This window comes from Talpa europaea (assembly GCF_964194135.1).
Source record: "Talpa europaea genome assembly, chromosome: 6".
NCBI classification, from domain to species: Eukaryota; Metazoa; Chordata; class Mammalia; order Eulipotyphla; family Talpidae; genus Talpa; species Talpa europaea.
Genome location: NC_140072.1, coordinates 6,294,496 through 6,319,133, shown reverse-complemented (window position 1 = coordinate 6,319,133; position 24,638 = coordinate 6,294,496). Strand labels below are relative to the sequence as shown.

General features: G+C 40.8%; 1 protein-coding gene across 3 annotated transcripts in view; it reads left to right on the top strand.

Moving 5' to 3' along the window:
- Nucleotides 1–423: 423 nt before the first annotated feature.
- NBAS (NBAS subunit of NRZ tethering complex) overlaps nucleotides 424–24,638 on the top strand; it is a gene marked incomplete at both ends in the record, with an annotated part of 254,711 nt that continues 230,496 nt past the window's right edge. For all 3 annotated transcript variants that reach the window (XM_084235165.1, XM_084235164.1, XM_084235163.1), the window contains 9 exons: nucleotides 424–540; nucleotides 2,547–2,601; nucleotides 4,655–4,691; nucleotides 7,516–7,593; nucleotides 7,945–7,992; nucleotides 9,845–9,888; nucleotides 20,936–21,069; nucleotides 22,853–22,986; nucleotides 23,188–23,286. In XM_084235165.1, the coding sequence (XP_084091291.1) occupies nucleotides 424–540; nucleotides 2,547–2,601; nucleotides 4,655–4,691; nucleotides 7,516–7,593; nucleotides 7,945–7,992; nucleotides 9,845–9,888; nucleotides 20,936–21,069; nucleotides 22,853–22,986; nucleotides 23,188–23,286 (746 nt within the window). The remainder of the gene's footprint in view (nucleotides 541–2,546; nucleotides 2,602–4,654; nucleotides 4,692–7,515; nucleotides 7,594–7,944; nucleotides 7,993–9,844; nucleotides 9,889–20,935; nucleotides 21,070–22,852; nucleotides 22,987–23,187; nucleotides 23,287–24,638) is intronic.

The window sequence follows — 24,638 nt, the reverse complement described above, 5'->3', positions numbered from 1 at the left end:
AATGCTGAGTAATAGTCCATGGTGTATATGGACCACATCTTCTTGATCCAGTCATCTATTTTTGGGCATTTGGGTTGTTTCCAAATCTTAGCTATTGTAAACAGCCCAGCACTCTTTCTACAGGTGGGGTAACCCCTGCTGACGGCCCGCAGGCATTTCGGGGTGGGGGCTTGCACCCTTTCTGTGTCACAGAAGCTTCCTGCAGAAGAGAGCTTCAGCTTTGGATCCACTAAGACGAATTTACAAGGACTGCACAGGCCCCGTCTTCCCCTAGGCACATAATATTTCCCATCATAAACGCGCCAGCCCGCGCTCCCCGCTGCGAAGCCCACACCCTGTGCCACGACTCAGCCGCCGAACGCGGCGGGAAGCTTGGCCCTCGCCGGCCGCCGTAGCGGCTCCTCCGCGCCTGCGCCCGGAAACATGGCGGCGCCCGTGGCCGCGCCGGCGGGGCCGCCCGCCCCTGCGGAGGGCGAGGAGGAGACGATCCTCTACGACCTGCTGGTCAACACCGAGTGGCCTCCGGAGACGGAGGTGCAGGTGAGCCGGGCGCCCGCGGAGCGGCTGCCGGCGGCGCGGGGCCTCGCAAGGAGCCACGTAGCAGAGTCGCGCGGGGGGGGGCAGGTGGGAGGGGGGCTGTTGCCCTGGCAACCGCACCCCGTCTCCCCAGGGGCTCGCGTCCCGGAAGGAGGGCTCCCCAGATTCCTCCTGGGCGCCGAATTCGGTTGTCGGGGACCGATCCTCGCCCGGCGCGTGTACATTTCCATCGTGGGTCCCGGGCGCTCTGCAGGTGCTCGCGGGGCGCAGCCTGGACTCGGGGTGCTCCCCTGACCCCCGGCCGCGCGTCGCCAGGCCGGGCGAGGCTCGCCCTCGTCTGCAGTGGGGGATGACCCCTCTGTCATCTCCACGTTTGCCGGCTGCCGCTCCTACTGGAGACCCGGCGGGGACGGTCCCGTCTGTTGCAGCGAACCGCCCTTCGGGAAGCGCGCAGGGCGCGTCTGGGTCGGTTTCTCACCCCGCGCCCCAAATTCTGAGCCCCGTGCTGGGCGTTCACAGCTGGATGACTTTCTTGAGGCTTGCAGGCCACAGAAGAGACCGTCTAGCAAACGTTTTTGATCACCCAGTGCAGTCTGTTCACTGTCAGCAAAATGCTACCAGAGAGCAGCAGAAGGAGCTGCTGGTTCTGTGCTGGAGCAGGATTTACAGGGCCTGGAGACTTCAGGACCCTGGTTTTTCAGTTGTTCTATAGGGTCTGCCTCCCAGGCACAGGAGGAGAGTAGAACCAGAAAGCCACACTTGTTCTACAGTTACTTTTGTGTGCCTGATTGGTACCAGTTGCTCTTTTAGACTCGGTTTGCTGCGAAATCAGAAAGGACTTTTATTAAAGATCATGGATTCCAGCCCATATGAATTCACTTCTACAACATCATTTCTGAGTGTTTCTTTACTGGAGAAGCTATTAATTTTCCTTTAAAATGTGTATGTGTTTAAACATCCACACTGCAATTTCTGCTTGTCTTGAATGTGTATTTTGTAGGCCAGCAGAGATCTTTCTATATTATTTTTCAAGTATTTACTTACTTTTTGTTTGCCTCAAACAAAGTCAATATTTTGTAATTTATGCAGCTGGGAATCCGTTGTCTCTCCTATTGGCTAAAGAAGGATAAGTTTTTGTCCCTTAATAGTTGCTGCTTAATTACAATAATTTTTCAGTGCGCTTAACAATTAAATTGACTTCAAAAAAAGCACAGTGTCATGCATACGAGGAGGTGTGATCCTTCCCTCTGAATCACATGCAATATTGTAAACATATGTCTCCTAAAAACAAAACAAAACACCAAAAGCTCATAGCACTTTTTTTTTTTTTGTCTTGTCCTTCTTGATTTGAACTGTTGAACTAAAAGCTCCTGGAGGGCAGCTACAGCCAAATCTTTATATCCAGCCGCAGGACCAGGTTGTTGCATGAAGTGGATGATCAGTTCATGCTTGCTGAGTGAAATAATTTTTCTGTGTTTTTAAGCCATATCTGTCACACTGTATCTCCATTACCTATTAGTATAATTCATTATTTGTAGTGCCTCGTGTTTAAACTTCCCAGTGCTAAGTCTGGGAATTTCATGAAATTACTTAATATAGCCGTTCTTTATTGGTGTGTTAGTAACATTTTCTCTGTGGATATATAGCAAATATTAGATGAATCTCATAGGATATGAGCTCATTCCTCCATATGGCCCCTTTTCTTGCAAGCAAAACTTGTGTTGGGCCCCTGTAGTCTACCGTATAGACTGTGCTGAATTGTAGCTAGTGTGGCCTTTGCCTTCAGCTACTGGTGTTTTGATTTGGGAAGTTCCCAGCCTTCATTCTGACACCTGTAAGTCTGCCATGCTCACTTTTGCTACCATTGTTCCCAATCCTGCTTCTGCTTGTTTTGTTTCTTTTTTTAAATACTGGTAACTTGTACATTATTTGCAAATATAACTTTACCCATTGTATAAGCATATTAGAAAATTCTGAAATACAAGTTTTTTTTTTTTTCCCAATTGCAGCCCAGAGGCAGCCGAAAACATGGGGCATCCTTTATCATCACAAAAGCAGTTACAGGTAAATAGAGCTTATTTATTTTTCTACATGTAATGATCCAGTTACCAGACTTCTTCCTGCATTTCTTTCAGAACCACTGTTTTAGAAAGTTTAGGGATTTTAAAATGTGTTCTTCAGACTTTCTTGTAGTGCTTGATGGAAGTGAATAGCATATACATTACTTGAGTTTAATTATGTATGTAGGCAGTGAGGGTCTTCCATACATTAATTAGCATAATATTACCATACCAACAGGGTAGGTGCTATTACATTTGTCTTTAGATGAGGAAATTTGCCCAAGATCATTCGTTTGGATTTAGCTGCATATTTCTAGTTCCAAAGCCCATCCTTATTTTACTGGCAAATTTGAACTGCTTAAAAGTAGAAAATTCAGTTTCTAGAATTGAGTTCTTAAAATTAACTATAATTTTTGTCTTCTGATATAAGAAGCACTACCAGGGCCTCCCCGGTGGCGCAGCGGTTGAGTGCTGGGTTGCGAAGCTGCCTGCAGCCTCTGCGGCGCCGGTTCAATCCCCGGCTGCTCCCTGGCCACCAGAGGAGGGTCCCACATGGCGCGCAGACCTCTCCTGCTGCCCGCTGCTCCCCTCAGCAGCGTACTTCGGTCCTTCTGCCTGCTCTGCTCCCCGCTCTGGCTCTGGTGAATTCTCTCACCCTCCCGCGCTTCTGACTGTACCCAGTGCATGTATAAACAAAACAAACAAACAAACAAACAAATAAATAAAAAACATGCCTCTATATATAAAAAAAAAAAAAAAGAAGCACTACCATATTCAATTTTCATTATCACAAAAGCTTTAAATTGTGGAAATTTGGGGCCTCCTTGGTGGCGCAAGGGGTTAAGCACCGCACTGTGAAGAAATCTGCAGCCTCTGCAGCACGAGTTCCATCCCCGGCCAGCCAGGGAGCAACCCACATGGCGAAGCAGACCTCTCCTGTCTCGCCTGCTGCTCCCCTCAGCAGTGTATTTCAGTCAGTCTGCCTGTTCTACTCCCTACTCTGTCTCTGGTGAATCCTCTTACCATACCACATCTCTGGCCTGTACCCAGCTCTTGTATGCACAAATAAATAAAAATTAAAAAAGATTTTGGAAATTTGGAAAATGAACATAAGTAATAAAATTTATTGTAGAAAAATTGGAATAAATTATTACTCATTTTACCACTCAGAGATAATCTGTTATAATTTAGACCTTTTTCCCTTGACATGCACATTCACACATATACATATATTTTATTTTATTTATTTATTTATTTAGTGGGACCCTCGCTGGCGGCCGGGGAACGAACCAGCGCTGCAGAGGTTGCGGGCAGCCTCGCAGCCCAGCGCTCAACCTCTGCGCCACCAGAGGAGGCCCTATACATATATTTTAAATAGGATCATGTAAAACATTTTTTTGATAGTGTAGTACAGATTTTGTTTCCTGTTTTTGTTCCAATTTTAGGTATTATTTTAAAAATCTTTGCTGCAAAGTAAAGTCATCTAAAATTTTAAATACCAAAAAAAAAAAAAAATTTTAAGTACTGAAGTCTTTTACAAACTTTACAATACTTTGATAGTCATAGAAAATGCCAATACAAATCCTTTGGTTTTTTTTTTTTTTTCAAATACTTTGGTATTTTAAAGGGACTAGAATATTACGGCTAGTCTATAGTTTAAAGCCCTTAGCTGAAATTTAGCATCTCAAATCATTTTTTTCTTTTCATATTGTCAAGAGATACTTCAAAGTTTTGAAAAACACACAAACTTGGAACTTAATATAAACAGGCACATGGTCTTGTAAAAATTATGGTGTATGTTAGGTTATATTTATTCTCTTACATTAAGAATTGTGTTCCTTATGCCTGCTCTGGCTCTGGTGGGTTCACTCACCTTCCCACGCTTCTGACTGTACCCAGTGCTTGTTAAAAAAAAAAAAAAAAAGAATTGTGTTCTCCATGTTTTGTTTTGTAATGACTCGGCCCATAGTATACTTTAGATTGTCTTCAACCTAACTTGAAATTGAGTCCTAAAGAGTAGTTCATTCATATTTTTGCTTTCTTCCTTTTTCTTGCAGATTGCTTACTATTTTTACGCCAATACATCTGGTATAGGTGAGTTGTCAAGTCTTCAAAGACAGTGTGAACTTCCAGTACAAACAATATTACCTGCTTATGACTTAAATTGCTCTAATTGAACCCCACTTTGATTGAGAGATAGCTAGATGCTGAAATCAGGTGAGCCCCATTTGTTCACTAGACATCTCAGACAAGTGGCAGACCCTGGAGAGAGTTCTCAGTAGCTGCAGGGTAATTTCTGCTTCCCTAGTCAGTGTTTAGAGTATCTCACCACAGCGTCTGTTGTCTCTGATGAATGTGTTCAACGCTCAGCCTTATTTGAACGCCCACATGCTAGCTCTTTGCCTTGATATTTTTGTTCTTATATGTCAACTGTGGCGGCCAATATTCAGGGGCTGTGCATGAGAGCAGCTTATTTAGCCTTCATGTATTGTTCTTTTTTTTTTTTTTTTTTAAATAGAGGCATGTTTTTATTTATTTATTTATTATGTTTGTTTGTTTGTTTGTTTTGTTTATACATGCACTGGGTACAGTCAGAGGCGCGGGAGGGTGAGAGAATTCACCAGAGCCAGAGTGGGGAGCAGAGCAGGCAGAAGGACTGAAGCACACTGCTGAGGGGAGCAGCGGGTGGCAGGAGAGGTCTGCGCACCATGTGGGATCCTCCTCCGGTGGCCGGGGAGCAGCCGGGGATCGAACCAGCGCCGCAGAGGCCGCGGGCAGCTTTGCAACCCAGCGCTCAACCGCTGCGCCACCGGGGAGGCCCCATGTATTGTTCTTTTTAATTCTTTGACTGTTGAGTATGTTTTTGGACACGGTGCTAATTTAAAGTCGCAGAGAAATGATTATTCCGACAAGGGATGTAATTCTGCTTTTAGGTACGTAGGTAGGAATTGTTTTATAGAATTTTACCAGATTGCCTTTTCCTTGAGAACATCTGATCTTAAAATCTCCAGAGATAAGCAGTTCTATAAAAGAGACCTTTGGCTCGCCTCAAGTATGAGTGAAAGATTTTCCTGCCTTTACTCCTGGTGTGTGTAATCTATGTGCACGTGTGCACATATGTAGATATTTTTTATTTCGCTTTTATTTTATTTTTATTTCACTTTGTCTTCCTTTATTGGGATGTGGGGGTAATGTAGAGAGATTGGGGAGGTAGCAAGTTGGTTAGAAGGAAAGATATAAGCTCGTTTTCTGAGCTTGCCGGGCTGTTGCTTGCTAGTCCTGAACACCCCCACACAGGAGGTCAGAGGGGGGGGTCTGTTTAGCTTGCTCTGGGACAGTAAATCCTTTTATTACCTGTTGAGAAGGCGGACTTGACCAGTGCGCTGTGTGAGAGCCCTGGAAGGTCAGACATGAGGAGGTGTCTTCTCTGAGAAGTCCCTTTCCTTGAACTGGCCCCAGTGCCCGGTGCACAGATTGTGAGCCCGCTTATTATCTAATCAGCCACGTCAGTGTGTGCCTTTCTAAAAGATTGAGTTCAGTTTTTGCCCCTGAGTTTATAATAATTAAACCTGAAGGTTTTGGGGCCAGTATTTCAAGTGGTTTCTTCTTTTTTTAAGTTTCATCTTGTAATTGTGAAATATAAATGGATTGAGAATCTTAGCTAGTAATAAACCTGTATGTGACATAGCTACATCTGAATTAAAACACTTGTTGCTCTGTTTTGCCATATTTGCTTCAGATAGCCCTCTCTTTCTGTAAAATGTTTTATAAGTTGCTCCCCTTTACCCGCCCGCCCATAACTCTCCCTCCCAATCCTTGTGTTCTCCTTTTCCCTCTGGAGAAATGATTGCACTCATTTAATGCTATCATTAATGTGCCTGTTTCTTATCTTTATTAGAACATTTCTATAATCGTCTCCTGGTATTTTTTTAAAAAAGACCATAATTACACTGAATGTATATTATTAACGTTTTTATGTTTTCTAATTTCTGTTTTGTGTTTTCTAATTCCCATAAAATTTTCTTTTCCTTGATCTGTCATCTTACTGTTTTTGTTTACTTTTTTTCATCTATTTTTTTGATTTCTTCATGTGCTGCTCCTCTAGTTTGTTTTGTCTGCTGATTCACTTACGGTGGAACATTTCCTCATCTTATATCGTGAGTTTGTGCTTGGGGAGTCTTGCTTCACACGAGTAAAGGGTACTTGCAGCCTTATGTAGGCTTATGTTCTTGCTTTCTCACAGGAGACCTTATTCACATCCCCTTGTAGGCCAGAATTCTGGGCAGACTTGGGATTCCTCAAAATTTCTCTGGGCTGCTGTGAGGTTTATCTAGTTCTCTAGTCATTGATGGTGCAGTTATTTGAAGTTCCTGGCTCTACAGTAGTCTCATTTCTATCTTTTCTGTGGCCCCTTCTGTCCCTTCTGTGGCTTGTAGGCTTATTTCCTGTGTGCTAAGTAGCTCTGTTTTGGTTTCCTGTCCCTGTATCCAGTGCCAGATTTCCATATCCCTTTTCATTTCTAGTACTTGGAGAGTTTCTCTCTTGTGAGTTTAGCTGTACACTAGAATATTTTTGTTAAGTGAAAATTTCTGAATGTGCATAGCAAGAAGGTTCCAGGTAAGATCCCTTTGCTATGTTACTGGCACCCTTGATATCTTTTTCTCAGAAGGATATAATATTTATGCAGTTGAATACATCACCCATCATGGTTTTCAGAAGAAAGGAAATGTATGTGATCAAATTTCAGATATCTAATTAGTAACTTTTGGTTTGAGATTTACCAAAATTCAAATTTGATATTTTAGTGGGAAAAATGTACCAAACTGTCTCTGCAGAGCTGTATGCTGTTTTAAAGTATTTGCCTGCATATGTGTTTTCATGATTTGGTTTTAAGCTACCTAATGTGTTGCGGTTTCAGCCCTGCACCTTTTTTGCTCCCTGATGGACTGGTTCGCTTGGTTAATAAACAGATAAACTGGCATTTGGTACTTGCAAGGTAAGGATGTGTAAATTTCTTATTATGCTTTTCTCCTTGGATTAGCATTTAAATTTCATTAAGGGTGTTAATTTTGAGATCCTTATCGTTTGCTGTTTCGATTTTTATTGTATATAAGTTCTTTTTGTCACATATGATTAATATTGTTTGGATGTGTTAACTCAGGTATCAAATCATTTTGTACGCTTTTGTGTCCATATACTCATCTAATTGTAAGGTTCAAGAGGTGGATAATTAAAGCCTGTGAAAAAACTAACAATGATTTTAACTCCTTAAAATAATTCCACTTTTGTTGAAGACTGCTAGAAATATTCATACAGATTTTTAAAATATTTTTCTTCCCCATGAAAGCAATGGAAAACTTCTGGCTGCGGTTCAAGATCAGTGTGTGGAGATCAGGTAATTGTTACTATTATTCATTTTCAAAATTTCCCTTGAGAAAACCTTTATGTGATGAATGAGAACTAGGATTTTTAAAAGGAGTTATATTTAAAGGGATTTATTATTAACTCACAAATTTTGTGAGGTGTCAACAGATTCCTTATGTCGATTAGAGTATAAAAGATATATTCCGAGAGTAACACACTCATCCTCCTACTTCCCCAGATCATTCCTTTGCCTTGTTAGAAAAATTACTTTCTTGGTAGATGAAGCACATCTTCCAGACTGAAAAATTGCTCTTGGTTAGCCAGTTTCTGCTAAATCAGCTAAGCAGATACTCAGGAAAGTGTAAACACATCCCGGGGGCTGCTTTGCTCTTGGCATAAGCTGTGGGTGGAATCGGGTCTGCAGAAGACCAGGGTCACTTCTCACTCTGTTCTTTAGGACAGGAATTTTTTTTTTTTTTAAAAACAGATGTTATTTTTATTTATTTATTTTTAAAGATTTATTTATTTATTTATACAAGAACCAGGGTACAGGACAGATGTGTGGGAGGATGAGAGGATTCACCAGAGACAGAGCTGGGAACAGAACAGGCAGACTGACCGAAATACACTGCTGAGGGGAGCAGCGTGCACGACAGGAGAGGTCTGCCATGCCTTGTGGGACCCTCACCCGACCAGCTGGGATTGAACTAGCACTGCAGAGGCTGTGGACAGCTTCAAAGCGCTGTGCTCAACCGCCTGCGCCACCAGGGGACGCCCTTCAGGACAGGAATTTTGCATGCACATCTGGAAGACTTCTCTAAGCTGGGCTTTTCATATAAACGTTATAATGATAGCAACTAACTCAGGAAAAACTTTTTTATTCTTTGTTCTTTTATAACTGAAGTAACTGTTGGTTCATAGGGTTATGTAGGCTTTGGGTATCAATCTTGTAAATCAATATCTGTATGTACTACATTCTTCTTGCCACTAGAAATAACTTTCCATTCTCCACCATATAGTTGACTTCTTTACCTGGTTTGCCACCCCCACTTCCCCTTCCCTCTGGTAACAATTATTTTGTCACAGTCTAAAAGTTTTTGAATTTTTATCATTTGTTTTCTTTCTTTTTTTTTTTTTTTTAGAGGAGGTGTATTTAAAGGGATTTTATGAATTATTTTCTCCCTTTTTTTACTATACGTGAGTGAAATCATAGGCTGTTTGTCTTGTTCCATCAACTTATTTCACTAAGCATAGTACCCTCTAGTTCCATCTACGTTGTTGCAAATGGCAGGATTTCATCTTTGGAGTCTCATAGAATTCCATGGCATATCTGTACATCTTTTATCCACTCATCTGTTTCCCTAGCGTTTTACCTTCCCTTTAACATAATAGGTGCTGACTTTATGTTTGATGAGTTAAGTGGTGTTTGCAAGTGGAACAGGGGAAGCAGATGCTCAGAGGGCATTGCAGGGCTTCACCCACTGCCTTGCTCAGAGTTGGCACTTGGCTGCTTTTGTTGAATGCATGTAGACACACACACACTTGGCAGTGATCTTTGCCCGTGGAATTGTCCTTGAGCAAAAATGGTGAGATGATCAGCAAAGTGGGAAAGTAGATCCCCGAAGTACATCAGTAGTGACTCAGTTCTCCAGTCAGATTTCTAGGATTTGTTCTTGTAATATCCACATAAAAGTGACACCATCTGGTGTTTGTCTTTCTCCTTCAATTTATTTTGTTCAGCATCATCCCCTCCCAACTCCAGCCATGTTGTTGCAAATAGCAAGAGTTTACCTTTTTTTTATAGCTGAGTAGTATTCCATTGTGTGCATATATGCTATGATAAAGCTATTATGATAAAATTTAATTTTGCACATATTTTGCAGATCTGCAAAAGACGACTTTACATCTATTATTGGGAAATGCCAAGGTAAGAATTTCCAAAATATTTAAAAAATGATTTCCAATCTGTGGTAGTTTACAGTATTTCCTGAAAGTCAGGAATTATTATATTGTTTATTATTGTAATTAAAAAAAAATCTTAACTGATTTCTCATATGGCCTAAATGGTTTGCTTTAAGATGTCCTTTTTGGAGAGATTTGAAATTGGGTCTAATGTTTTCAAAACGCTCTAAACCAGCTGGGGATAAAAGGAGGTGTCTATAGTCTTTGACTTTGAAATCAAGGCAGAAAGAAATATATAAGTGTAAGTCAAGAGTGGATTACATACAGATCAGTACAAGCAAATGTCTGGAATTTGATCATTTTTTGATATAGTCAGTACACATTTGCAAGGGTGTTTATAATGTTTATGAACTGTTTTACTGGTGTGAAGGGTATGATTGTAAGCCAAGGGGTCTCGCCCTATACCTCTCTAGTGTCTACGGATGCTCAAATATGTAATTATAAACTTTGACTAATCTATTGAAAGCAAGACACAGAGATGGTGATTTTTTTTTTAAAGATGGGTGTGAGATGACACTGAGGAGAACTAGTGGCTTTTGGAAAGCAAATTTAAGAATGAGTAGAAGTTGGCATAAGGCCGAGGAGCATTTCATTCTGCAGAAGGAGTGGCTGGAAAGGCAGTGGGAACCTTATAGGAGAAAACTAAATCTGAGGGCGCCTTTAGGTAAATGCATCTGTTACAATATTTAGTTTATAGACAGGCCGCCCTGTCTGCCCTCGTGTTAAGTTGGTTTACTAGTGGAGCAGCTGTAGAAGTCACAGCGAACCTAACCATATTCGTTAGGATGATGACAGATATTTACAGTGTCCTTCCTGAGTACCACGCTGTATTAGTGCTTTACTGAAGTTTCTGGTTTCACTAGAAGTACATGGTATACACACTTTACTTTACAGCTGCCTTATGTGAGGATAAATATTTGACAGTGAAAGAGAGCAAGAAGAAGGGAAGCATCTGTAGTCTTGAAATTGATCCTACAGAGGCTCTCGGACTCTTAGGGACTTGCTGGTTCTTAAGCGTCACTAGTGGCCTAGGGCCAGATTTCTGGGGCTCACTCTCAGCCCTGCAGCTGTGTTTAGAGATTAAAGACCAAATGTTTTGAGTTCCCATATGAATGGTGATATTCATTCTGGTCTGTTAGAAGCATTATTCTTATACAATTCCACTTTTACTAGCAGAAAAGGCAGTAATGGAGATCTGATGGCATTATCTTTACCCATAGCATATATTATAATTTAAAAGCAAATTTAAAACTTTACACATATTTATATAAACTTTTCTCCCTTTATTATAGCTTTGTTTTGTTTTTTGGTTTTTTTTTTTTTTGCTCTGTCCCTAGATGGTCAGTGGTACTAATATCTGCACCAAGCTAGAAATCTAGATATTTTCTCTTCTGTTTCCTTCCCTTCCTACTTTCTTTCTTTGAAAAATATATGCTAAGTTGACACTGTGTGCTGGGCACTGTCCAAGACACCACGTACAGGGAGGAATGAGATACAGGCTACACAGATATGCAGGCTTATGGTCTATCAGGGAAGAGACAGTTCTTTGCAGCTGTGCTGAGTGACAAGCTGGAGAAGAGTCACCTTAAACTTGACCATGTCATGGGAATATGTTTCAGTGGCTCTTGCCTCCTGCTTCTGTTCTTCAGCCCTCTCAACCCTCCTTCAGGCTTCTAACATTTTTTACTTGGTTTTTAGCAATAGTCTCTATATGCCCTTCACTTATTTCCACTTCATCCTGCTCACCAGGTTGATTGCTCTTAAATGAGAATTCTGTCAGGTTACCTACCCATCAAATCTGGCTCCATAGCTTTCTAGAATATACCCTTGAACAAGTTACGTTTCTTCTCTGAATCTTAATTATCTATAATATGGGCCTATTTTTAGATCGGGTTGTAAAAATAATTAGGTGATCTTGTGTATGTCAAGGTCTTAGTGTAATGTCTAATACATAATAACATGTTAAACCACTGTTACATTATTAATATTACTGCTACTATTAGTACCATTATTTTGCCTAAAATCTTTCTGCTGTTCATCATGACTAGAATGCAGTTCATATTTTCTACTCTAGGACACAGACTTTTCACAGGTTGCCCGTCTGTCCTGGAATATTCCCCTGCCATGTGTCCTATGATCTTATACAAAGCAGCTTGTGTTTTCCAACCTGTCACCTGTTTCATGCCTGGGTACAGAAAGTTCTTTAGTCTTGATGTTTCCACCTTCTTAGTTCAAGCATCAAGCGTCAGCTCTTCTGGAAAACCTTTCTTCCTTTCTCTCTTCCCCACTATTTGCACATTTATGTTTCCTAGTATGTATCTGTGCCTGGGTCACAGCACTTCACCTAATCCTCTATCCTGCTGATTTGCTTGTCTGAATGCCAGTTAGATTGTAAATTCTTTGAAGGCAGGACTGTGTTTTACTCATTTCTTTTTTAAATTCCTAGTGCCTGGTATGTTGTCTGGCACATAGCAGGCACACAGTTTTTGACCCTAGTAAGTGATGGCGCTTTGGAGCTTTTGAAATGATTCTTATCAGTGAATATGAGCGAGGTGTTTGTTTCCTGTGAGTTCATTTTAGAAATTCATGAGTGTATATGTGTTTATCACACTTCATATTATATTTATCATATGTATATAATGGTCATGATAGTCATGCTTTTTTACTTGTAATATGCACAACTGTTATACCAAGAATGAACAATAAGGGTAGAAAAGAGGCCCTGATTATTTAATGTCCTTTTGAGAATAATAGAAGGGGAGTCGTGTTTGTGAATTTCTAAAATTTGAGGCTCTAGTCTCGAAGTTACCTATAGTTTTGTTTTTTTCCTCAAACAAATATTTAATAAAGTAGACTGGACCTGGCTTCAATATTCCTTAAGGATCAGGAAGTTCCCAGATGAGTAATTTTGGGGTTGTTCAATGCCCTTTCCCAGTGCTGCCCTTTTGTTGGGTGAGGTTTGTGCTGGGCTTCTCCGGAGCGTGTGCAAGGGGTAAGTCTGACTTACTTGGTCTTTTTAAGCTTTGACACTAGACATCTGCTCTTAGCTGGCAAGTAAATTGAGAAATCTACAAGTTAACTTGAAAGTAGGAAGCTTAACCCTTTTGCATTTCACACAAATTATAATATTTGTTAGCGTTTTTAGTGTGGATAGTTAATGTGGCAGCATGAATGAGATAATAACGCTTTGGGAACTAGTGTTTTATTTTGTTGGCTTCTGAATGTGTGAATTTATGACCTTAATGCTGCATTAATGGCTTCTTTCCATTTCATATAATGTGAGGTTATGATCATTTGCTTACTATCTGACTCATTTTTATGGGAAAACTCATGTGCCAAATGATATTTCATGTGAATGCCAGGAGAAAAAAGGAGCCAGATAGTTGTTAATGCGTTTTTGAGACTACATATTGCAGAGTCTGTTGACTGCAATAGGAGCTATTTGGTTCCACTTTGCTATTTTTCAATTATTGTTTTATAAAATATGTGCCATTCGAGAATGTTTTAGTGTGGATTGCGACTTGTTTTAGCTCTTATTGCCAGGTCATAAATAGTAATTCAGTCTTCTCTTTTCTGTTATGAATATTAACCTAAAAATAGCCCATGGAATTAGACTTTCTTAGAGCTGTACTATTTTAGTTGAGACTTTTCTCATGTTTCTGGTGTTGAGATACTATCAACCAGACCTGCCCCGTGGTAAGAGCAGCTGGCTAGTGAAGGAGAGCTCGCGCCCCATGGGCCCACGCTGGCTCTGTGGGCCCTATGCCAGGCTGCCTCCCACTTCCAGTAGCCTCTTCAGTTCACCTTTGTGTGACATGTGATCTTGACTTTCTTGACCCAAAAAAGTTGGGGAGCATCGGCTATTTGAAGTGCCAGATTTTGAAATGCAACATTTCCTTCCAGAACTGTGATTCAGCAGCCTCAGCTTATCAGAAAACTATTACCCTTTCTGTATTTTTTAAGAGAAAAACATTTTCTGTTTTGAAAAAGTATACATTCTCAATAACAACATTAGTAACTGTGAATGAGCAACAAATAGAAAATACAAGGTACTTCATCCAGAGGTAAGCACCATTAACCTTTTATGATCTGTCCTTTCAGGTATTTTTCTGTAACACCTGTTACTGTAGATAAGTTCTACAGCAAAATAAAAATATTTTTAAATCTGCTTTCTTTGCTTAAGGGTAGCTTGTTAAGTGTTTAGGCTGGAGTTTTAAGAAGAACTTTGAAAATACCTTTTTTCCTGATAGCCTTTTAGGTGTTAGGATATGGGTCCCAACTGGTCAGATCACCCAGAAAGGGCCTATCCATTTCACCTTGGAGCAGCAGGTATCTTGGTGTTGTGCTTCTCACCAACAAGATAGAAGCAGCCACTACTGGGCCTTGTGCAAATAATCACATGTGACGTAATAAGGTAGCAGATTATTGTAGCTGTGTTTATGGGGACATTCACTTTTTTGTTTTTGTTGTTGTTGTTGGGTGATTTCTTTTTACTTTGTTATAAGTGTCGTGCTGGTCTCACAAGATGAGTTGGCAGACATTTTTGTGTTTTCTGCAAGAGTTTGTTCAGAATTGGGATTAATTTCTTTAAATATTTGCTAGAACTCACCAGTGAAACCTGGAGTTTCCTTTGAGTAGGTCTTTAATTCCTGCTTAAATAAAATAAATAGAAAACTTTTGAAGTTTAAAAAAATTTTCAGTTTCCTCTTGCTGCAGTTTTCCATGGAATTTTCCTCTAACTTTTAGAATATATTGGTCTAGAGTCATGTACACTCTTCCTGTAGTGTGCCCTGGCCTGTCAGGTCTGCACTGCTGGCCTGCCTTTCTCGATGTTGGTACTTTGCGTTCTCTCTTTTGTCCTCATCAATCAGGTCAGCATTTTTTTAATTTATTAATTTATTCTTTAATAAAAGTTTAGGTTTTGATTTCTTTTTCTATTTGTTTTCCTTGCTTTTATTTTTATTATGGAATATGGGAGTTTAGATCATTGACATCTAGTCTTCTTATATGAACTTTAAAACCTGTTCTAATGGAAGCATCTTTTACTATTTATCTAATTTTATTCTTTTGAGGTCAAAGAAAATATACAATGTGATTTAAAACTTTTAAACTTATGAAGTCTAGGATACAATTCCTTAACTGAGGAAAATTTGTATAAAATAACTTAATTAGTTTCTAGAGATGGTGTAGTTATAGGCTGCCTGTTTTAGAAATGTCAGTTACATTGAGTTGGGTGTTTGAACTGTTCAAATTTTAGGATCTTTACTAATTTTTTCTCAATTACAGGGAGAGAAGGGTTGAAATTTCTAGCTATACTTATGCATTTTTAATTTTACCCTTTATCAGTCTTTATATATTTAGGAACTCTAGTTTTCAAGTATGTATACATGTTATCTTCTTTATAAATGACTCCTTGGCCATGGTGAATGCCACTTTCATGCCTAGTAATACCCCTTGTCCTGGAGTCTAATAATATAGCTAATGTAGCTTTGATACGATTAACTTATTTATATATAGCCTTTTATCTCCTCTTCCATTTAATCTGTGTATTTGTATTAATGTACATCTCTTGTAGAAAGCAGCTAATTGAGTCTTGCTTTTTTTTTTTTTTTCAGATTGACAATTTCCATCTTTTACTTGGAGTATTTAGAACATTACATTTAATGCAATTATTGATCTGGTTAGGTTTAATTCTACCTTCTTGGTACTTGCTTTTCTATCTTGTCTCTTCTCTAAAAGGTATTTTTTTACAGTTTACAAACTGTATTATTCTACAGTCTATCATTTCTGGGTATGTTTCTGCTGATAGTTTTCTTATGATTATGGGTTCTGTTTCCCTGCTTCACATATCTAACACCTTTAGGTTGGGTGCTCAGCATTATGGCTGTTAGGCTATTGATTATGTTATTGAGTGTCTACTACTTGTCTTCCTTAATGGCACTGAGCTTCATTCTGGGTGGGGGCTGGGAGGGTGGGGGAGTGAATTTCTCTCTGGATCAGCCTTTCTAAGTCTTATTTTTCTGTGTAAGAGATGGTGTAAAATAGCTTTTACTTAAAGGTTAGATAAGTCCTGTTTGCAGGGATCGCTAATGAATATCTTAAAGATTTATTTTTATTTATGCATACAAGAGCTGGGGTACAGGCCAGAGATGTGGGGGATGAGAGGATTCACCAGAGACAGAGTGGGGAACAGAACAGGCAGACTGACTGAAATACACTGCTGAGGGGAGCAGTGGGCATGACAAGAGAGGTCTGCTGCACCATGTGGGTTGCTCCCTGGCCGGCCAGGGATCAAACTCTTGCTGCAGAGGCTATGGACAGCTTCATAGGTTGCATCTTAACCCCTTGTGCCACCAGGAGGCCCGTGACACTGTTATTTAAATGTTTAGTCGTTCAGCTTTTCTGCTGTCTTTCTAGCTCCACTTGTTTGCTCTTGTTCAATGATTCGTAATTCAAAGTCAGAGAATGTAGGCAATGTTTCATGTTGCAAAGGAGGAAAAACTGGCCTTAGTTATCTTCCCGAGGACATCCCAGCCCTGTGTGGCAGTGCTGAGACAAGTACGCCCCCTTCGCACTTGCCCCCCAGGCCCTGGCTGTGAAAGTAGGAGCAAGAAGGTACCACTCCTGACATCTTGGAGCTTATGGCCTAATGACTAAGACAGACAACGGAAAGTAGAAACTGTTCAGGACTGGAACTGTGGAGGAGGTGAAATCATTGGGATGCAGGAGAACAGTGGGGCTTGGAGGCTTCTTAGATGGTGTCGGATGCTATCTCCTCAGGAAGTGTATTTAAAGGGGAGACCTGCAAGATGAAGAGGAGCCAACTCAGGGTCTAGGGGTGAGCGTTCCAGGCAGAGAACATGGCACTGACAAAAGCTCTGAGGGAAGAGCTGGCAGCTGGGCTTGTTCCAGCGGCTGTGCCGGTGCAGGGCTGAGGGCAGGCGAGCAGCTTCACCACGAGCCCAGGTCCTTGTCAGATCACCTGTCCACTGTACCTCAGGCTCTTTGAATAATTTTCAGACGACTCCATTGACACTTGCTTTGTGAAAATCTGTACTGTTATTCCTCTCTAAAACTGCAGAGGCAACAGGAAAAGCCTAGTGATAATGTCTTTATTTTCACGTTGTTATATGAAATCTTATCTTGTAATGAAAACATATCTTTATCTGGGTCAAAACACATGCTGAGTTTTCTGGAGCTTCTGGTTATAACTAGAAGTGATAGTAAAAACAAATCCCCTCAGATGGAGCTTATTTCAGACAGATACTGAATGTAGTGCATAATTCTGTTTATCCTATCAAAATGAAATAAGAGGAAAATCTCTTATCACAGGTAAAATAGCAGTAATGAAAAAATGTTGCTCTTTCTTTAGCATATGAATTTTCCAGGGCATTAAATTGTCCTCTTGCTTGTGTTTATGTAGCATCTGTATGCGTGGGTTGTGTTTATCATTTTGTGCCTATGTTTACATCCATGTTTGAAATTTTTTTCTTTTGGCTGTTTGAACACAGAATATTCATCCTTTCAATTTTACTCCCGTTAAAAAAATTGCTTTTCTGGGATGTATGTGGTATCTTTTTTTTTTTTTTTTTAAAGATTTATTTATTTATACAAGCACTGGGTACAGTCAGAAGCGGGAGGGTGAGAGAATTCACCAGAGCCAGAGCGGGGAGCAGAGCAGGCAGAAGGACCGAAGCACACTGCTGAGGGGAGCAGCGGGTGGCAGGAGAGGTCTGCGCGCCATGGGGGACCCTCGCCCGGTGGCCGGGGAGCGGCCGGGGATCGAACCGGTGCTGCAGAGGCTGCGGGGAGCTTCGCAACCCAGCACTCAACTGCTGCACCACTGGGGAGGCCCTGTATGTGGCATCTTGTTAGACTTTAGTAAAATCTATTAGGTCCGCCTATCTTGGGAGTTTCTCTCTAGAATTTTTTGGGACCTGTTTTTAACCTATTGATAGTCAAAATTAAGAAAGTCATTGACTTTTCCCGTATATAGAACATGCATTTAGAGATCAAAGGTAGTCTGAATTCCACACAGTGCTTCTTTTGGTGGAGAAGGGACTTCAGTTGTACGATTCACATTTAATTGTTTGGCACTCCTTGAAGGATGGTGATCTCTACCTTGCCCTGTTAAAAGAAATTTTTTTGGACACTTAGACTAGACTCGTGAATGAAACATTACTCACTTTCTGTTCTGAGTCCACGGAACATGGTAATGAGGAATAAACCGTTGCCTCTGATTTTGAGGAGATCAGACTTGTGGGGGAAATCATCAAGCAAATAAAATAATATGATGTGATAAATGCTAGGAAAGGTTTTTGTTCCCCATATTTGAGGCATAGAGAAGAGAGCAGTTAGTTTTGTGGTGTCAAGGAAGGAGGAGCTGAACATTGCCACAGGGGGTTCTAATGAACAAGAGCCCTTTGAATGACGTTGGCGTGGACATGTCAGTGGCGGTGGCCATTTATGTGAAGGACACGGGGACTCTGGCAGTGTTGTTAGCTCACTTGCCGGGCGGCTGTGTTCTTGGTTATTGCATGTGAGACACGGGAAGGGGTGGGCGGTGAAGCTGGAAAGCTGCACAAGGGCCCTTTGGGAAGGACCTTTTCATGTAGATGGAGGAATCTGGACTTGACTCTGTGGACGTGGAAATCAGGGATCTAAAGGCAACAGCATGATGCGATCTTTTTATTTTTGAAAGGTGCCTTTGCTTGTATGGGAGGAAGGACGGGAGGGAGTCGAGGCGCCTGTAGGTGGAGGAAAGGCCAGTTGGGAGGCTGTGGAGAGTGTGTGCTGGGGATGAGCTGGGATTCCAGTGGGGGAGTAGAGAGAAGGGGTAAAGCTCTGAAGTATTTCTGAGACAGTCCCAAGGCTGAATCCAGGCTCTGGCTGAGGCAGCTTGGGAAGGCTGGATGCTCCGTTCTGGGCTCCCCTCTCGCCCCGAGCCCCTTAGTAGTTGGAGACTCTTGCTGGTAAAGGGAAGACACCAGCCCCACCAATCTCTTGAATTTGGTGATTTTAAATAAGAAGAAACTGAAGTGAACAAAACACCAAAGATCTCAAACTAACTCTTTAGAGTTTCACAGTCTCTTTTCCTTTGCTGCTGATAGCTTCCCTCCCCTCCCCTCCCCTCCCCTCCCCTCCCCTCCCCTCCCCTCCCCTCCCCTCCCCTCCCCTCCCCTCCCCTCCCCTCCCCTCCCCTCCCCTCCCCTCCCCTCCCCTCCCCTCCCCTCCCTTCCCCTCCCCTCCCTTCCCCTCCCCTCCCCTCCCCTCCCCTCCCCTCCCCTCCCCTCCCTTCCCTTTTTTCTTTTCTAGATTTATTTATTTATACAAGAACTGGGGTACAGGCCAGAGGCGTGGGAGGGGGAGATGATGGCTTTTTTTCTATTGAACTGAAAAATTTGGGACCAAAAATCACAGGTCTTGTCAGCTGTTTAAGGTTTTGAGTTTTAAAATCTCAGAACTGCTTTACGTGTGTGTGTGTGTGTTTCTTACCAATATACATTTCTTGCTAATGCTGTGTCACAGTTATACAGCTTTGTATTTCTTTGGCATCTGTGTTTTGTATTTAAAATATCTGAATTGGAATTTTCATTTTTTTCATTTAGAAAAGCTAAACTCGTTGAATTGGAGTTAATTTTCTGCCCATTCTCTATGCTTTTGAGCTCTCTTAATTTCATGAGTATTTTGAGTAGCTCGTTCCCAAGCCTTTGCCAGTCCAGTGCATGTTCAGGGCTCAGGGCATCCGCAGGCTTTGTGTCTAAGGGAAGTGCGCAGAGCTTCTGTGGTCTCCCAGTTTTCCTGATTTCTGAGGGTTTCTGAGAACTGTTTTATTTTTCTTTTCTTTTGAAATGACCATTCTTTATTTGGGTTACTAAATGAACTCTCTAAAGCTCATATGACCATGTGGGGTTGAGTGGCCTGTCCCTTGCCATGTCAACAGGGCACTGCCTGCCTGGGTCGCCCCCTGATTCCACTCAGGTGAAGTGGCGTCATTCGGCCTTAATGTGCAGAAAAGCATCATTTCATTATTATTCCTACCACCTTTTTTTTTTCATTAGTTCTAATAAGGTATATATTATCTTGAGTTTAAACTGATAAATCAAAATCTAATTGCTTCTTCTTAAAGAAATACTTTAAGAAACTAACCCATTTAAAGTTTTTATTTTGAATTGTCACTGCAAAGTGCTTCTTAAAACAGATGCCACATTTCAATTGCAGATGCAGTATTTTGACTTTTGCAAGGCCAAGGTCAGGGGAGGCAAGCGAGGCCCTTGCCTCTGGGGCAGCATTTAAGGGGATACCCCTACTCCCCCAAAAAAACCCCCTTAACAATCAAGTAAAAAAAGATTTATTACAATATTTATTTTTAATCTTTATTGAGTTACCATTGACTGTAACATTTCAGGTGTACAACATTCTGATCCGGTATTTGTCTTGATTGGGAACTGATCAGCACCATGAGTCTAGTTGCCATCTGCCACCAGACATGTTGCAAAACAGTTTTTTCTTGCGATATAGGGACTTTCAAGATCTATTCTCTTTCCTATGGTTCCCGCCCAGAAGGTGCCTTAAACTTGGGCAATCTTCTGGGCCTCCGTGGCGCGTCTTTTGGCCGACCCTATTTGGCTGAGCATGAGGGGATGGGTAACTTCGGGTGTTTTCTTGGGAAACTATATCCCTTCTCTTAATCCTATTACAGGTCTTTTCTATGGAAACAAAAACCTGTTCTCTTAGCAACTTTCAAATATGCAGTGCAGTATTAGTAACTGTATTCACCATGTGGGATGCATGTTACATCCCTTTGAGTTATTTATTTTACAACTTAAAGTTTATACTTTGGCCCTCTTCACCTTTACTAACCCACCTCCCTCCGCCACTCCCTTCTGGCAAGGGAACTATTCTATTGAACTGAAGCATTGGAGATCATTAGGAGGTGCTGATGTAGCTGAATACCATACGTGCTGGCCATCTTTATAGTATATTATTAAAAGCATTTCTTTTCATTCTAGTTCCCAAAGACCCGAAACCCCAGTGGAGACGTGTAGCGTGGAGTTATGATTGCACCTTGCTAGCCTATGCTGAAAGCATGGGCACTGTGAGGGTGTTTGATCTCATGGGAAGTGAGCTCTTTGTTATTAGCCCGGTATGTATATCCTTTAAAGGAACATGTTGTTTTTGGGAATGCCTTTGGGTCTGAGTACCTAAATGAATGAATGTGAAGAGGGGAAATGAAAATGAGAATAAGTTTTGAACTTAAAGATGCTCGGAATATTTATTTATTTATTCTTTGTATTTTGTGATGCTCTACCTGGATATAGTCTACCATTATGAAAATGTGGTAGGAAGCACATACTAAACAGAGGTACAGAAAGCTATTATTAATTTCCAGGAATGACTTTGAGAGTTATAATTTGTTACCCTAAAAGAACAGGAATTGAAAGGGAGAGTGGAGAAAAAAATTAATGGTAGTAATAACTTGTGTTTGAATAGTGCTGTATACTTTATTAATGGCTTTGATATATAATCTTATTTAATAATTACAACAAGGTTTTGAGTAGATTGGGCAGATACTGTGCTCATTTTATAGTTTAGGAAGCTAAATTGAGAGTAAAATGAGCCCCCCTCACTCCGCAGCAGTCAAGTTAATAAATGTCTCTTTTAGGAATCCAGTGCTTTTTGCTTTGTATGCTCCTTCCTCAAGTGGGCAAGATACAGGGGCAGGTAGAACAGTGGTTCTAAATCTGGCTGCATTTTAGGATTACCTTGGAAGTTTCGTAAAGAAAAAGAAAAGGAAAATTAATTACTGGATTGCCCAGGCTCCACCCACCGGAGATCTGACTTAACTGAGCCACGTGGGCCATGGACATTAATGGTGTTTGTGTCTTTCAGTTGATCCTAGTGAAAAGCTAGGGATGAGAACCAATGATTCAGATGATTTTTGCTCAGAAAAACTTGGAAATGTTCATTCAGTTCCTATTACAGAAGTCCTGGGGGAGTCAAACTAAAAAGCGTGGCTCACTGATTTCTAGGTTAGCACCATCTAATAGGAATGTAATGTGATCACATGTATAGTGTTAAATTTTCTAGTAACTGCATGAAGGAGAGTTAAACAGTGAAATTTATGTAATATGTTGTATTTTATATTAAATTAAATTACTTTATTGAGTAATCCAAAAGATACAAAATGTCACTTCAACATGTAATTTGAAATTAATGAGATATCCTAAATTCTTTCTTTACTACTAAGTTTTTTGAAATTTGGTGTATATTTTTTTATTTGTAGCATATCTCAATTCGATCTAGCCCACTAGTCAATATCAGGTGATCAGTAGCCATATATCAAGTGTTTAGTAGCCATGTGTGGCTACAGTATTTTATTTTGAGACTCTAGACAGTGAGGAGTCATGTAGGGTGATAAGCTTTATTTTATGTACTTCCAGAGCCTTCAGATCTTTAGCAACTTAGCCTAATAATTAGTTGATGGAAAAAGGTTGGCATTGAGTATTTTTAGTGTCCATTTCTTTAAATTGGTGAGGAGGCAAATGGAAAGTAGTTGGAGACTTTTTTTTAGCATGTTACTGCTGATATTGGAAGTCAACATTTGAGAGCTTATGTCTGAATTCTGTGTCTTAGAATTTTTTGAAGCTGAATGTTGGCATTATTTTCTTTTTTGCGATGTGTGGACTCTCTGAATAGAAATTCATTTATCTAGGTGAACATCTCATCAAAAGAAACATCTGTGGTTTCAGCCTGTGGTTGGGAGGGCCAGTCTAGACTTGTATGAATCTTCAGTGTGCAAATTAATTCTGGAGCCTTCTTATTTCTAGTGCTCCTGGTGAGATCAGTGCCCCAGATAGCCTCCAATTATACATTTGTTCATTTCTCTCTGGTATCTTTGTAGTAACGTAATTTCTTTTTTCTTGTAGGCATCTGGTTTAGCAGGTGATTTGAGCTATGCCATTGCTGGATTAATATTTTTGGAGTATAAAGCAAGTGCACAGTGGTCTGCAGAACTGTTGGTCATCAATTACCGAGGAGAACTTAGAAGTTACCTTGTAAGGTAAAAGTATACTGGGGAAGTTCTATTTTTTAATTTTAGTTTTTCTTTAATTTTATTAATTTGTCAGTCTTGTGCATAATAACATAATTTTGGGGTTTTCCCTCCACATGTATTTGCTGTTAATTGTAGACATTTCAGTGGGTGTTTGGTGGTATATCACTATCGTCTAATGGTATTTATTACTTACCTTCTTGAATTTAGTGTTGGAACAAATCAGAGCTATCAAGAGAGCCACTGTTTCAGTTTCAGTAGTCACTACCCTCATGGAATCAACACCGCTCTTTACCATCCTGGTCATAGGTAAGGAGCCTCTGGTTCTCGTATTTGGTGGAGTTGGGGGCAGGGGTGTCAGAGTCTTGGCACAATTCTGACAGAAGAAATTGTCCATTTTGATTATTTATTTGCATTCATCATTTCCTTCTCTTGTGCAGTGTTACCTTCTTATCTGTAATATTGTTGTAGTCATCTTGGAACATTCCTGCTCATCTGTCTGTATGACTGAGCTTCTCCGAGCCAAGTCGCACACTGGAATACTCCTGGGGGATTTTCTTCTTCTAACAGTCAGAATTGTATTTTTCTCATTTGTAAAATGAATGCAGTACCTGACTCCTCTCATTGTTGAAAGGATGATAAAATACTGCATATAAAGTGCCCCTGCAGAGAAGGACCCTGTCTATATCACTTCTTTTCCTTCTTTGCAAACGAGGCCTGCGTTGACTGCACCGTTGCTTCCTACGGCATTACCCAGCTCACAGGTGTCGCTTCTCTCTGTATTTGCCTTCTACATGGAGGGTTCCAGGAAACTATTTGGCATATTCTTCTTACAACTATTTCTCCCCTTTAATTTTGTTGTTGGAGGATGAAATTGATATATATCTTGCAAGTTAACCAAACTAGCTCTTTGATTCTCCAACAGGGAAGGCTATGATGTTGTAAGTCAGACAAAGTGAGCTCGGGTTCTGAACTTAGAGATTTTACTCTGTGTCTGTTGGCAGGTCCTTAAACTATCTGACCCTACACATACTTAAGTCTTTCGATTGAAAATGTTTGCAAGTGTTGGATCCTGTTCCATAGCAGCCGTGGCCTTTTAGCAGCCTTTTTTATACTTCAGATCTTATACTTTGCTTGCGTAGCTTCACATCATCTTGAATTTAAATTTTGCTCCTAGAGAGGAATGGGGTATGTTTTGCTTTCATATACCAGCTCCCGGTTGTGCGTTTGCGGCGCTGTGCCTGCCGGATGTGCACATTGCTCCCGCGTGCTCTCGTTGCTGGCTTGGTTTTTGTTATCTGACCTCTTTATGTTTAAATCTTCTTTGGCACCATATTTTCTATGTTCTTTTAATGCCTTTTACATTATTGCCTGCCTTTATATTATACATCTTTACATTGAAAGAATGCCTTCGGTTGAGTTCAACTTGATTTTGTTTTATTTATTTTTTAAAGATTTATTTATCTATGCATACAAGAACTGGGGTGCAGGCTAGAGGTGTGGGGGGTGAGAGGATTCACCAGAGACAGAGTGGGGAGCAGGCAGATCTACTGAAATACACTGCTGAGGGGAGCAGTGGGCAAGACAGGAGAGGTCTGCCACGCCACGTGGGTAGCTCCCTGGTTGGGGATCAAATTCATGCTGCAATGGCTGCAGACAGC